Below are 13553 nucleotides of genomic sequence, written 5' to 3'. Positions count from 1 at the left end.
GGGAGCCGCAAGCAGCTGTGAGCTGGCAGAAGCTTCGCACTTGGCTGGGCTGCTCCTCCTGACGGGGCTGGCTGGGCTGCTGGCTGACTGGTGGGCAGACGGCGGCGGGGGAGACGAACCTCCGCACAAGGACACCTTTCCTCCCTGCGAAAACGACGACAAAGCAGCAGCAAAAGCCGCCCTGCCTCCATTTTCCAACAGCAGCAGCCCGTCACTCCGTGTGTGCGTCGCCCCCACCTCCTTCTTGCTTTCGACTTGACCAGCGTTGCCGTTGCGCGATGCGCTTCGACGAACACCAGGAGAGCACCCTTTTGGGCAAGCTTTTGCTTCACGTCTCATTTGGAGTGTTGACAGTCGGCTCTTGAGCAGGCATAGCCAACTAAACCAGGGGCTGTCAACTGTCAACTTGGACTGTCTTGATTGCTCGATGCGCTTGGGAGTCCAAAACACGCGAGAATGGTGTGCGAAGGGCGTGCCTGCCCAGACACCGACTCATCATCCTCATAATACTTTGCTTCATATTTGCCTCTCATTGAAAGAAGGGGGGGGGGGGGGGGGGGCACAAGGACTACGTATTGACGACCACTTTGGCTCTGAGCACTACGCAGGAGGACTTTGCTTGGCCAAGTTTGGAGGCGCTTAGAAGGTAAGAAGCATGAGCCTGCGCGAGCCGCTCCCCCTCCCCACGCAGGTCGCGTGTTGTCATTGCTGTCATGTCAAGTGTGTCCACGTCGCAACAGCGGAAGAATGCGCGAGGGGTTGAACTATTTTCCCAGACTCTCGGGCGGCGCGCCTGCGAGCCGGTTGGTCGCACTCCCCCGGACCCCCAGCTCACTTATAAAAACAAACAAAACTTGTTCACCAATACTAGGTATCTGTAATGTCCGTGTGTATCTCAACACTAGGATGGTCATACAGCAAGTAGCTATAAAAGACAAATTAGAAATGAGAGCAGGCCTATCCCAGTTGACGTTGGACAAAAGGTGTGCTCAACGCTGACGGGCGGCCAAGCATGTTGGGATCATTTCAACAGAGCAGGTAGGCAAAACAATGTTTGCCCCTACCCTTTCAAGCATCATTGTGTGCACAAAGGGACACACTTTGGGATGGAATGCCCCCCGCCCCTCAGGTCAGAGCCCATGGGCCTGCTAAGAATGCCAGCAAAAGTGCCAGGAGCTGCCAAGTGGCCTCAGTGGGCCTGTGTGGCAGAGGCATTGTTAGAAAAGAGGCGAAGGCCCACTCAAAGGGGTTTCATTTGTGACAATTGAGACCAGATTGTTGCTGGATGATGGACTTTTTCAACTCAGATTCATTGTTCAAAGAATCGTATTGGAGTTGCCATCCCAACTCAAAAGTGTCTTTTGCTCTACACAGAGTGAATCACTTTGCTGGTAAAAGCCTGCCAAATCCAAAAATGTGAGAACTGGCTGTGCGGGAGCAGCCAAGAAGGCTCACTTCCGAAATGCACATCTCATCCAATAAAGCAGATGCAGCTGGCGAGCAAGAAGAACCGGGGTGGTGATGCTTAAAATGGACAAGAGAGAAACCCAAACAACAACATGTTGAACGAAAGTGGCAAAGAGTGAGCCTTTAACTTTTATTGGCCTTCCCAGTAGTTCCCGACTGTTTCATGGGCTTTTGGCGCTCTATCGCTCCTTCGCCGCCGCCACCTCCTCCTGTTGCTTCCAGAGCAAGAGAGCAGCGCCAACGCCTCCGCTCGGCTCGCAGCAGCACTTCCGGCCGAGGGAGTCGGAATATTGCATCACCGCCTGCCGAGAAGGGGGAGCAGAGTGCCATGCATGCCATGCTGTATGGAGTTCAAGGTGGAGCTTGCTATTTTCAAGCTATGACCAACCTTTAGTAGAATTTGCACACAATTTGTGATGGGTACTTCAGCCGTATGGCTCAGTTGCTCTGTCCAAAGTGATGACTGAAAATACTTGTTTGAATTGAAAAACAGCATCAAGATTGTACAGAAGTCAAGGGGGGCTGGATGAATCTCTTCAGCGCAAGTGACAGACAATGCCCCCCCCCGACCCGTGACTCAGAGGCCTTCAAAGCAGACAGTAGCGTTGCGCGACGTACTTCGGGCCATGCTTTCTTAGGTCTGAGATGTCGTCATCTGAGAATTAGAGAAGTCTTTGATTTGATGAAAAGGTTACGTTTTGTGCCGGCTTAGGGTTAACCAGCTGTAACAGAAGCAGCCTAATAAGACTCAAATGACCACAACAATGGAAACAACCTTGTTTTCTGTTCAGTGCAACCCCCACAAGAATGCTTTTAGCCTTCTGCCATCACAGCGTGCCGCACAACAATCAATCCGCTGTCCCAGGCCATAAGGCTCACTCGACGCAGTGTGAAATGTCTAATGCATGCTTATAATGTGGCGGAGCAGATTGAGTGCCACCACATCTGTGCACGCATGCGAGTCTTCAAGTCCACATGGAGCTCTATGATTTTTGGGACCACTGAACGATACTGGGCAAAGTATGTCAGTAAACGTCTCGAACAAAACATGGAAAAGAATGGAAAGAAATCCACTGGGGTTAAAAGGGCGGCATGGCTCAGTGGTAGTGTTCTCGCCTCTCAACTCTAAGGTTGTGGGATCCATCCTGAACCCTGGTGACCACGTTGGAGTGTCCATGAGCAAGACACTGAACCCCAATTTGCTCCCAGTGCGGACCTGGCAGTGCTATGCATGGCAGCAGCCTTCCATTAGTGTAGGAATGTGTGAGGGTGAATGTGAGGCATTGTAAAGCGGTTTGGGCACCATGTGGTGTAGATAAAAGCGCTATATAAGTGCAGTCCATTTACCATTTATTACCAAGCACGTACTGCAGCATGTTGGTGCACTCGCAAGTTGAGACGCCATTTAGCGCATCACGTCACCTCGTTTGTCCAAATGCGGTCCATTTCATATTTCTTCCCCAAACCAATACTATATGTTCTGTTATTTCCACGCAGTAATACAAAGTGTTGAAAATAGTTAAAATAGTAGACAAAATAATAATTTTGTCACATTCGACTCTGAAAAGTATTGTGAAACTCCACCTCTGCAAGTCTTGATGTGTTTGGAGCTAACGTGTGAAAATAGCAACAAATGGATTGCTGCAATAGAAGTGGTCAGCCGCCAAGGTGAGTTGCTGTGAAGATTCATTTGGGCTCATGAAACGCAATCTTTGCTTTTTTCAATTGCATGACAAAGACATTTGAAAGGGAAGATGACATCAGCGCAAAGCCTTTTCTGGCGTTGGGGCTGGATACAAACGCAGTCTTTGATGAGCGCAGTGGCGACCTGCCCGCAACATTTTATTCAATCACGGATGAATGAATGAGCACTTTTGAGCAGATGAAATTAGCGACTGAACATGACATTGGGCTGGTGGTATTGAACCAACCCATGTTGCGCTCCTGCATGCAACTGTGCTGTTGGTAATTCCAGCAAGATGGCTTTTAGGTTGGTGAATAAGTGGCACTTTTACCGATGCCCGCCGTGTTTCTGCTTGGCGGCGATTATACGGATAATGAGATATTCTCAATAATGAAGCAAACTTTTGGAAAGGGCTCAGATGACATTTGATGGGATGCCAACATTCCAGCAACAGCGTGCATCTGCTCGTCCGCCGTCCCTGACAACAAACCGCAAGCATGACCCGTCCTCCTACAACTTGACTCCCAGCGCCCCTCCTAGCACCATTTGCCCCCACCGGAATTCCTCAAATTTCGAGTACTCTGGCGCTAGCTTTCTGTTACTTGGTTGCGTGCTAGTTTTTTGCGTTCCCACTTCCCTTCTTTTTGCATACTCCAATTTGTTAATGGTGCTTTTATTTTGGGTTTCCTGTCCAACCACACAAAGCCACCTCATGTTGCAACTGTGCTTTGCTCCTAAAGCAATGGGCTCGCCCCCCCCAGAGCCTCTTGTCGCTCTGAACACCACAATTACTCACTTTGCACAGATCGCACGCGTCACAATTTATAGAATTGTCCGTACATTTGCACATGATGTAACATAGAAGACTTGCGGATGAAAGAAAGAATAAAGGAAAGAGTGACAAAGCTAAAAAGGTCGAGCAACAGAGAGGCCCAGGAGGTGGAGTGGAAAGTGAGGTTTCCTGTCTGAAGCTCAACTCTCGGCTCATCCATCAGGTGGGTGGATGACGTCAACGGTGGCTCTCGTGTGCACTGGGGACTATTTGCCTTTTTCAAATCCATCCATTATTTACAATGTACGTTGCCTTTGTTGGGGGCTATTGGGGAATCTCCAGAGGTTAACACAAAAAGTAGCTTTTTCAAGCGAGTGAGAAAAGTCACTAAATGGAGCAACAAAGTACAAGTTGGCACGGCGCAAGCCTTGTAGCTTGGTTGCCACGCTAAAGAAAGCCCCACTCTTCAAGAAAAAAATCATACTTGTTAGCCGAGCAGCTTGACATGATTTGCCAGGCAAATCTTTGGGGAAAGTGCTAACCAACAGTTAAATTAACTACTGCTAGCAAACTTGTCTGGCGCATTCCCCAACGCGAGTGTGGCAACTGTTCTTTCCAGGAGGCAACAGGACGCCGAAGTGTGTATGAGTGAAAATGTAAGTAACTTCTGGCTGGTTCGGGGGAAGGAGGGGTCATTGGGTTAGAAGTCAAAAGTCAAAGTCAGCTTTATTGTCAATTTCTCCACATGCCAAAGACACACAAAGAAACCGAAATTTCGTTTCCCCCTATCCCACGGTGACAAGACATGGCTCACAACAGACAAACAAGTAAACAAGTATAACAAAAGCGTGCTGAATAAATAATGAATAAATAACACAACAATAAATAAATAAATAAATAAATAAGAGGAGCAGGAAAAAAAAAAGGAGCAAGTGCGCGTACAGCAGACATTCCCGAAAATAGCGCAACAGTGCCGCACGCTACGCAGAAGGGGGTAGCGAGTTCAGGGCCCTAACAGCCTGGAGAAAGAAGCTGTTGGCGAGTCTGGTGGTGCGGGAGCGCAGGCTCCTGTACCTCTTCCCAGAGGGCAGAAGGTCAAACAAAGAGTGAGCCGGGTGAACCTGTCTCACCTGAGGGTCAGTGGTGATGATAGCCGCGCTTGCTTTTTCGCATGGTCAAATCCGAAGCACAATCCTCTTGTGTGCAGATCCTGACAAGCTTAAGATCAGTGCTTGGGATCAGGGTCAACAAGTGTGAGCTTTAGCCTGACAGGAGCACCAAGGTCCATGAGCCCACCCACCATGTCCTACTTCAATTGCCCGCATCTCAAAGAATGGACTGGGCATTTGAATATTAAGCCGAGTCTATTTCTGAGACTTGCGTTTTCCTGCCACTGTTCTGCAATTGGGCGGCTCGGTGGGGCACTGGGTAGCACGTCCGCCTCACAGTTAGGAGGGTGCGGGTTCGATTCCACCTCCGGCCCTCCCTGTATGGAGTTTGCATGTTCTCCCCGGGCCCGCGTGGGTTTTCTCCGGGCACTCCGGTTTCCTCCCACATTCCAAAGACATGCTTGGTAGGCCGATTGGAGACTCCAAATTGTCCCTAGGTGTGAGTGTGAGTGCGAATGGTTGTTTGTCTCTGTGTGCCCTGCGATTGGCTGGCAACCAGTTCAGGGTGTCCCCCGCCTACTGCCCGATGACGGCTGGGATAGGCTCCAGCACGCGCGCGACCCCCGTGGGGACTAAGCGGTTCAGAAAATGGATGGATGGATATTCTGCAATTGCGAAGAACAGTGGAATGTCACTAGGCCACCCGACATTGTGATTCCTGGACAAGACACTTGGTCCCTTGGCCAATGCTGGATGATGCGGGATCAATTGGGCCTATCTGCAGCTCCTCCAGGCTAATGCGCCCTTCCTCACTTTGCCCCCTCTTGCCCTTGCGCCTCCTTACCGACAGTCACGCCCCCACCCGTCCTCTCTGCCGGCTCCGTTCTGTGTTTACTTTGCCCCGTAGCGCCAGGGCCCCCTGAGGGGACAATGCCACCTTTCAGAGAAACTGTCCACACCATGCTCGAGCACGGAAATCCGCTTGTGGGGGAGGGTGCTGAATATTTGACAGTCAACACCCCTTCCCCAAACTTCACAGCCACCCGCCAACTACACATGCACACGCAAGGGAGCAGTGCATTCTCCTCTCTCTCTTTCCTTCTCTGACCCCCCCCCCCTCATTTCTCATAACAACCTTCTGGTCAGCACTAAATGAGATTCAAAAACAGAGTCATTCCCTAACAACTCAAAATTTTCTCCGGTGGTGGCTGAGTCAGGGTAAAAAATAAAAACAGCAATTCATTGGCCCCAAGGTTGTTGAATCGTAACCAAATGGTGTCAAATATTGACGACCCACGAAACCTTTGCTACACAAGCATCAAAAGTGGCGACTGTGCATCTTGCTTTTCTGAAATGATACTTGTTGCAAAGTAAAGAGCATCTTCAACAAAAGGAGAATGGTGAGAATAGAAAGACAGAAAGCGATAAAGAAGCACACAGTACAGATCAATCAATCAGTCGGGCCGCTCGCATCTTAGGGTGAGAACTGCAGATTCATTCAACTAATTGCTCCACCAACTCGATTGTTTGATTGTTAACGTAGTCAAGTTTGTTGAGAGGGTTGAGACAATGTTCCTAAGGAAGCAATCCGCGTTTCTGCTTGTCTGTCCGCTTGGATTTGTATAGAAAAAGGTTAAGCTCATCCATGGTCTGCGCCTGGAGCTAAGGGGCTTACTCATTTAGTGGGTGACGGACGGGCTGTTTTCTGCTTCTTGCCACCGGGCGCTCGGGGCTGAGCATGTCCCAGACACGTTTACAAAACAGCAACACGACGGCTCCGTCAATATCTTGCATTTCAAAGTCTACAAAGGCGCACTGCTCGCTATTGTATGTATTCCTCCGTTTTGCCAAGTCAGTAAGCATCATTCATTTTGATCCCAACCCTGCCCGCCAGTCATTGCAGGTAGATGAGAGCAAGGGCCCTCCCTCATTGGGCCAGCGACCCTGGTGACACCTCCCGGACACATGGCCTACCTCATGTGGACCCCGGCCAGTGGCGCTCAAAGACCCCCATTCACGAGTGTGTGTGTGTGTGTGTGTGTGTGTGTGTGGGGGGGGGGGGGGTCAGAGAACACAAACTCCAGCCGAATCGGCCAACACAGGTTAATTAAAGGCCATAGCATAAAAATGTGTCTTTAGTCATGTCTTAAATGTTTCTACTGAGGTAGATATTCTGATATCTATCGGTAGGGCATTTCAAAGCTCTGGAGCCAGAATAGAAAATGCTCTAGACCAGGCATCGGGAACCTATGGCTCGCGAGCCAGATATGGGTCTTTTGGTGACATTATTAAAAAGAATACATTAGTACACTCAAAAAATCATTGGTCTTAATTGAAATACATGCATTTAATTATATCTAGCCTATCGTTTTTTTTTAAATGGTATGGCTCTCATGGGAAATTATTTGTAAAAAAATGGGCATGTATGGCTCTGTCCACCAAAAAGGTTCCCGACCACTGGTCTAGACCCTGCAGACTTCTTTTTGGCCCTCGGGGTCACTAAAAGACTAGCGTTTTGCGAGCGAAGGTTACGGGACGGAACGTAAGGCACAACTAGGTCGATGGGATACGAAGGCGCTAAGCCATGCATTGTTTTATAGGTTAATAAAAGAACTTTGAAGTCGCATCTTAAATGGCCTGAGAGCCAATGTAAGTTGGCTAATATTTGGGGTAATATGATAAAATGTTCTCGTCCGTGTGAGCAGTCTCGCCGCAGCATTTTGTACCAACAATGGACTTTTAATAGTGGAATACAAGTCATTTGAAAGTTGCATAATTATGTGTGTAAGATATGTAGATATAGCTAAAGTATACATACTGTAAATATTTTTAGAACTCTTATTGTTATAAGATTTTTTATAACAAGGTACTATACTGTAAATATGTTTGTAGAACTACTAACTTATTATAACAACTTTTTTTTTTATAACAAGATACAAGTGTACGTACTGCGATTGTATGGGCACTCCCTGCCTTCTGCTGGCGTTTTTGAGGGGGAGAAGAGGGGGGGAATCCGCGATGTACTGAAGCCGCGATAAATGAACCACGATATAGCGAGGGATTACTGTATTTCTTACTCCAAATATGAATCTCCCAAAATTTTTATGATATCCTTAAAACTAAGAAACGTTTGGGGCAGTTTGGAGCAAAAGTGCAGGACTTACTTCAAATGTGAGTATTGCCTCCATGTGGGTTCACATGCTGAAATTGCTATTTATGTGAGCACAGCTGTTGTTTTGGAGCCTTTAAGGGTTCAAAGGAGCAATTTGCACTCACAATGCTACTGGTAGAACTCATCTCCCTAAAGTGCCCCTGCCACAACCCTCAGGCTTGGTCTGGGGGGCAGCGTAGTTTGTGAAAGGAGGAGGTGGGGCACTGTTGCTTGGCGGGGAGACAGGACCATCTGGATCAGATTGTAGACATTCCTCAGGAAGAGTAAAGGTTAAGGAGGGAAAAAAGAGGGGTGGTGGGGTGTGTGTGTGTTGGGGAGGGTGGTTCTTGGTTCACGGTGTTTATTTTTCTTTAGCTTACTCAGTGCTTTGGTTTACAATTGTGCTCAGTTTACCATTGTTGGAGAGAAATACCTCCGCAGCGGGACAGTGGAACTCCAGATGCATTTAACTTGCAAGATGTCACAGGTGTGTTTAATTATCAGTTCCAGTTCGACTCTAAAATGTGCCATTAACTGCGTACTATAAGCTCTACAAAAACATCAGAGTGTCTGTTCCATTAGTGGACCTCCCTTGGTCTAACCTCTTGTGTTTGCGCAGGTGCTGTCATGCTTTCCCTGGACGAGCCCCTGGACCTGAAGCTCCCTCGGCGGACCAACGGACGGGACCAGGGGTCATGCTCGCCGCGCCTCTCACCAATGATAGCCAAAAGGGCTCGCCGTCTCTGCATGACAAACGACGGTACGGCGGCTCTCGATCCTGCCTCCCTGGGATTCCCGCATGGAGGTGGGTGACGTTGCAAGCGGCAGAACAAACCTCATCATCCAACTCATCTATTGCCATCAATCACATGCCTATTTTGTTTCAAGCTGTCTTGGGTATGCGGGTAGCCTTCAGCGACCGAACAGATATCCCCACGCCCCCTGCAGTGGATCTGAGCACATCTCCTTCCTCCCTTGCTCACACACCCGTCTCACCTGAGATGGCCAACGGCAGCTACACTCCCGCAGCGGTGAGGACCTGCGCCTCTACCTTGGAAGTTGTACAAAAGAATCAACACTATGAAATCCAGTTGACTATTGTCGAGCTAACATGCTGAGATAATGGAAGTAGAACATTTGCGACTTTAGACGTTTGCAAGACAAAAAGAGCGAGTCTGAGACCCCTGTGGTGCCACCCTCGATTGTGGCTAGTGGACATAGTCCAGCCAAGAATTTGAGCGCAAGTACAAAGTTTCTCCTCGGTTTACGCAACCCAAATCACGTCAAAATGCCCAGTCATCTGTCACTATTTGACATGGCTATCAAAATCCCACCACAAAGCATGTGGTGCAAATGCAATTCCAATAGGGGTTTACGGGATCGGACCCGCTTCACCATATCAGTCGCTGCTGGGGTGTCTGCTAAACGCCTCATTATCTCCACTAAATGCTCTCTCGGTCTCATTCATTGGTGTGAAGCATGCGTGCGCGTGTACATGAATAATCTGATGAAGAACAAGGTACTGCCACATGCCGACTAATTGCTATGCCTCCTCGATTGAATTGAGACAAGACACGGGAAGCAATCACCCATGTGCCCGCATCGTGGCAAAATCGTCTGAACTCAAGTTGACACCACACAGGGGCACGGTGCCTGCTGTCTCTCCATCTTACAAAATAATAGCAACTCAGCTTGGCATGGTGAGACAGAGCCACATTTGTCACATCCCGTAGGCCTGACGAACATAGCTGTGTGTCAACAAGACAATCCATTTAGGAACATTGTTTCCCAACAGATACATCCAATTGGAGCATTTCTTTCCCATCTTCAGTCACACCACACAGTAATCTCAGACTGGAGTGTACTGGAGGAGGTTCAAAGAATCTTTTGGAGTGCACAGAAAGAAAGAGGGGGAAAAAAAAGAAGCCTGCCCCACGCGATAAGCAACCATTTTCTCTGTACACTGATTTTTTTTGGAACAAATTATTCCAAAAAGAAGAGCAGAAATTTTCAGCGATCATTGTTTTGTCTTTTCTTTCCATCTGTGGAAGCAAAGCTCGCCACCGTGGCTGTTGATCTTGACCTCGACCTCCTCGATTGTCTTTTCCTCCCTTGAATCGCCTTTCAGTTTTTTGTAACGATCGGAGCTGGGGCGGGACTTCGCCTACCGTCGTCCATGTTCGTTGGCCAAGTGAGTAATAAAAGGGCATCACCCGACCTCTCGTCCGACGAACAGCTGGCTTGCCGCTGGAAGAAGGTGCGACTCCAAAAGCGGCGATTGCATGTGGCCTCAGGAGCCAAATGAAAACGTGGCTCTATTTCCTGCAGTGCCACCTGCTCTTTGACTCTCTTCAAGACCTGGTGGACCATGTCAACGACTTCCACGTCAAGCCAGAGAAAGAGTCGGGCTACTGCTGCCATTGGGAGGGCTGCTCTCGTAAAGGGAGGGGCTTCAACGCCAAGTGAGCATCTTCCCCCTTGCACGTTGGCAGCATCAAGTGCTGAGGTTGACCTTTTGCACAGGTACAAGATGCTGATTCACATCCGCACGCACACAAACGAGAAGCCTCACTGCTGTCCCACCTGCAACAAGAGCTTCTCGCGCCTTGAGAACCTCAAGATACACAATCGCTCGCACACAGGTCAGTGGCCTGGGAAGTCTGTTCATATGGTGTTCAAAGCTAGCTTTGGTCTCTCACCCACAGGCGAGAAGCCCTACTTATGTCCCTACGAGGGTTGCAACAAGCGCTACTCCAACTCCAGCGACCGCTTCAAGCATACGCGCACACACTACGTGGACAAGCCCTACTCTTGCAAAATGGTCGGCTGCCTGAAGCGCTACACCGACCCCAGCTCTCTACGCAAGCACATCAAGGCCCATGGCCACTTTGTGGCTCAGGAGCAGGGCTCGCCGGCCGGACTGGGCTCCTTGTTGAAGGGAAGCCAAAGTGGGGCTTTAGCTAGCGGAGGGGCCAAGGACTGCGCCATGTCCTATGTGAGTGGGGCTCACATTATCATTCCGGGGGTGGGAGCCGCTCTCCTGGGTGCCCACACACTCCAGGGTCTGGGTGGATCTCTTCCCTCGTCCCCCCTCAGTCCTCGGCCCCTGGACCTCAGCACGTTGAGTTGCTCCGGCTCCCAGCCAGGGAGCTTGGGACCGGTTTCCGTCCTATCTTTCAATGGCTCCTCACTAGGCCTGGCCAAATCGCCGCTGCTCTCCGCGGCATTGTCCTCCACCCTCGGTATGCCTCCCATGCTGGGGGCGAGTGTCGAGTGCAGGGACCCCAGCCTGCAGGACAAAAAGGGTCGAGGACCGGAGGCCGAGAACAAGGTGACTGAAGGGGTGCTTAACCTTTCCACTGGAGGGTCTCATGATCCCTTGTCCTGGGTGGTTATCCCCCCGGGCACTGTGATGCTCAAGCCAGCTGTGGTAAACTGACGCGCGCGCGCACACACACACGCACACGCATTCCAGAAGAGCTCAGGGGGTCATGATGGGAGGCGGAACGGACTTACAGGCGGTCAAGGGTGGTGCAGGGGGAGGAGGGGGTCGGCTCACACAGCTTCAAAGAGGGTAGAATACGTACAACAATGTGGTGACTTGACCGGCGCTACGTATGCAAGAATTGTAGAACGCAGGCCTCTATTGTTGTTGAGGGGCTTAAGAATATTTCTATCTCCTTTCTCGTTTTATACTTGAGTCCTTCCTTGTTGGTTCTGTGGACGGAGCCCGTAAAGGACAAAGTCTTAAGACACGTCCTTGAATCCTTTGCAATATTTGTCAAAGATGACCATGTGCCTCTGGCCAAGCAGCGAGATAGACAAGGAAACAGATTGACACACACTGCGCTGGGCAAACGTGCACTCAGTTTCCCTTTCAAACAGAAACTACAGGGTTCTGTACGATTCAGAGGAGCTTGCTTGATCAAAGCAGGTGACTGTAAAGGGTCTTAGACGGTTCAGTTACACACAGCACTTAGTTATGGTCCCAAAACCTCGAAACTGCTGCTAGACTCTTGCGGTGACTGGGAGCATGTCTTTTTTCCTGACAATCAATGGATCCCCATTTTGGGGAAGCCAACCAACATAGACCAACCTGATCCAGCAGAATTTCTCACCAGGCAGAGTAGATTGCTTTGATAGCCATCTGAGGTGATGGACGAGAAGGCACTGCTGTTTGGCTCCCCTCTAGTGGCAGGACGAGAGTCACGACATGCCAAAAGTGGCATGGATTTTTTTTGCTCCAGGATTGTCCAGCTGCTTTCCTGTAATGGACTGAACACGGCCGGTTTGTGTATGAAAGGCCCAGTGTGGTGATAAACTTTGCCATCTTTGTGTTTCTTGAAAACCATCTGTGATAAAACAGATGGCCCTCCACTCACCGCTTCATGTAGTTAGTTGCTGCAAGTTTTTGTTGTGCGTTCAATAAAATGTGCCAAAAGTAGCAGAGGGATGGATGTTCATATTAGGCCGGGGAGGGTATAACATTTAGTGTCCAACTCTAGCTGGACTGACATTGAAAAAGCAAACTGCCTCATTTGAACAAAAAAGCTTGATCATAGTTTACTCAAGCTGTCGCCATGCACATAGCATAAAACGTCCTTGCTTCCTCATCATTTCATGGAACCTTACTGCCGATTTTAGTCATGGGATTGGAGCGCTCCTAATCATGTGTGCAAAATGGCTGAGGTGAATTAGAACATTGCTTCAAGAGACTTCCATCTCCTTCTTCCATCTGTTCCGCTTGAGAGCCTTTCCACTTGTGGACATTAGATACATTTTACCTCGATGTGTTTGTGAACTGATACCTCCTTTCCGTATTGATCTCATTTGCCCTTCCCCCGAGGAAAGACCAGTCATGACAAATCAACCTCAGCACAAGCGATGCCTTCACAAGCAGGTGCTAAGGAGACTAGACCTTTCCGTCTCCATGGCAATAGTGGATGCGGCCCTCGCCATCCATCCTTTGAATTGACGGCTTTTCCTCGGCAGCTTCAATTGAGAGCAACGGAAACCTGCTTGAAATGACGGTGATGCTCACAGACTCAAATTTCCGTATCAAATAAGGTCCCCTTTTTAACCCTCTTGACTTGTTGCAGTCGCAAAGTAACACCGTTGCACTTTGTTGATCCTGTCGTAGGTGGTGCGAGGCTCGGACGTAAAATGGAGTGGAGTTGTAAAATGTCCATTGAATCGCATACATTCTAAAGGCGGTACATGCTCCAGAAGATTTGGAACTGGTCCCGCAACATGTTGTGGAACGTAATAAACTCAAGTCAGTGTCAGTCAAAGTAGCGCCATTGACTGGAGTGCTACAAGATTGCACAGAGTGTTCATCGGTAAGACAAAGGGTAGTCCAGGCCTGTTCCA

At 49.3% G+C, this 13553-nt stretch overlaps 1 protein-coding gene across 5 annotated transcripts; it reads left to right on the top strand.

Annotated features, from left to right (window-relative positions):
* Nucleotides 1-13180, top strand: glis2b (GLIS family zinc finger 2b). Of its 5 annotated transcripts, none has more exons than XM_088358678.1 (8): nucleotides 1-646; nucleotides 8593-8670; nucleotides 8803-8988; nucleotides 9072-9214; nucleotides 10312-10440; nucleotides 10512-10645; nucleotides 10707-10825; nucleotides 10889-13180. In XM_088358678.1, exons 3-8 carry the CDS (start codon nucleotides 8811-8813, stop codon nucleotides 11620-11622), a joined length of 1437 nt encoding a protein of 478 aa, XP_088214804.1. In that variant the 5' UTR covers nucleotides 1-646; nucleotides 8593-8670; nucleotides 8803-8810; the 3' UTR covers nucleotides 11623-13180. The 5 variants fall into 5 exon arrangements, with proteins under 5 accessions (XP_088214804.1, XP_088214805.1, XP_088214808.1 ...); XM_088358677.1 differs by lacking the exon at nucleotides 1-646 and adding an exon at nucleotides 3602-4146; XM_088358681.1 differs by lacking the exon at nucleotides 1-646 and adding an exon at nucleotides 4172-4579.
* Nucleotides 13181-13553: the final 373 nt, after the last annotated feature.

Source organism: Syngnathus floridae, chromosome 17 (genome assembly GCF_059516105.1).
Source record: "Syngnathus floridae isolate MCC-2025c chromosome 17, RoL_Sflo_1.0, whole genome shotgun sequence".
NCBI classification, from domain to species: Eukaryota; Metazoa; Chordata; class Actinopteri; order Syngnathiformes; family Syngnathidae; genus Syngnathus; species Syngnathus floridae.
The sequence above is the reverse complement of the archived record's forward strand: the minus strand, read 5'-3'. Positions and strand labels throughout refer to the sequence as shown.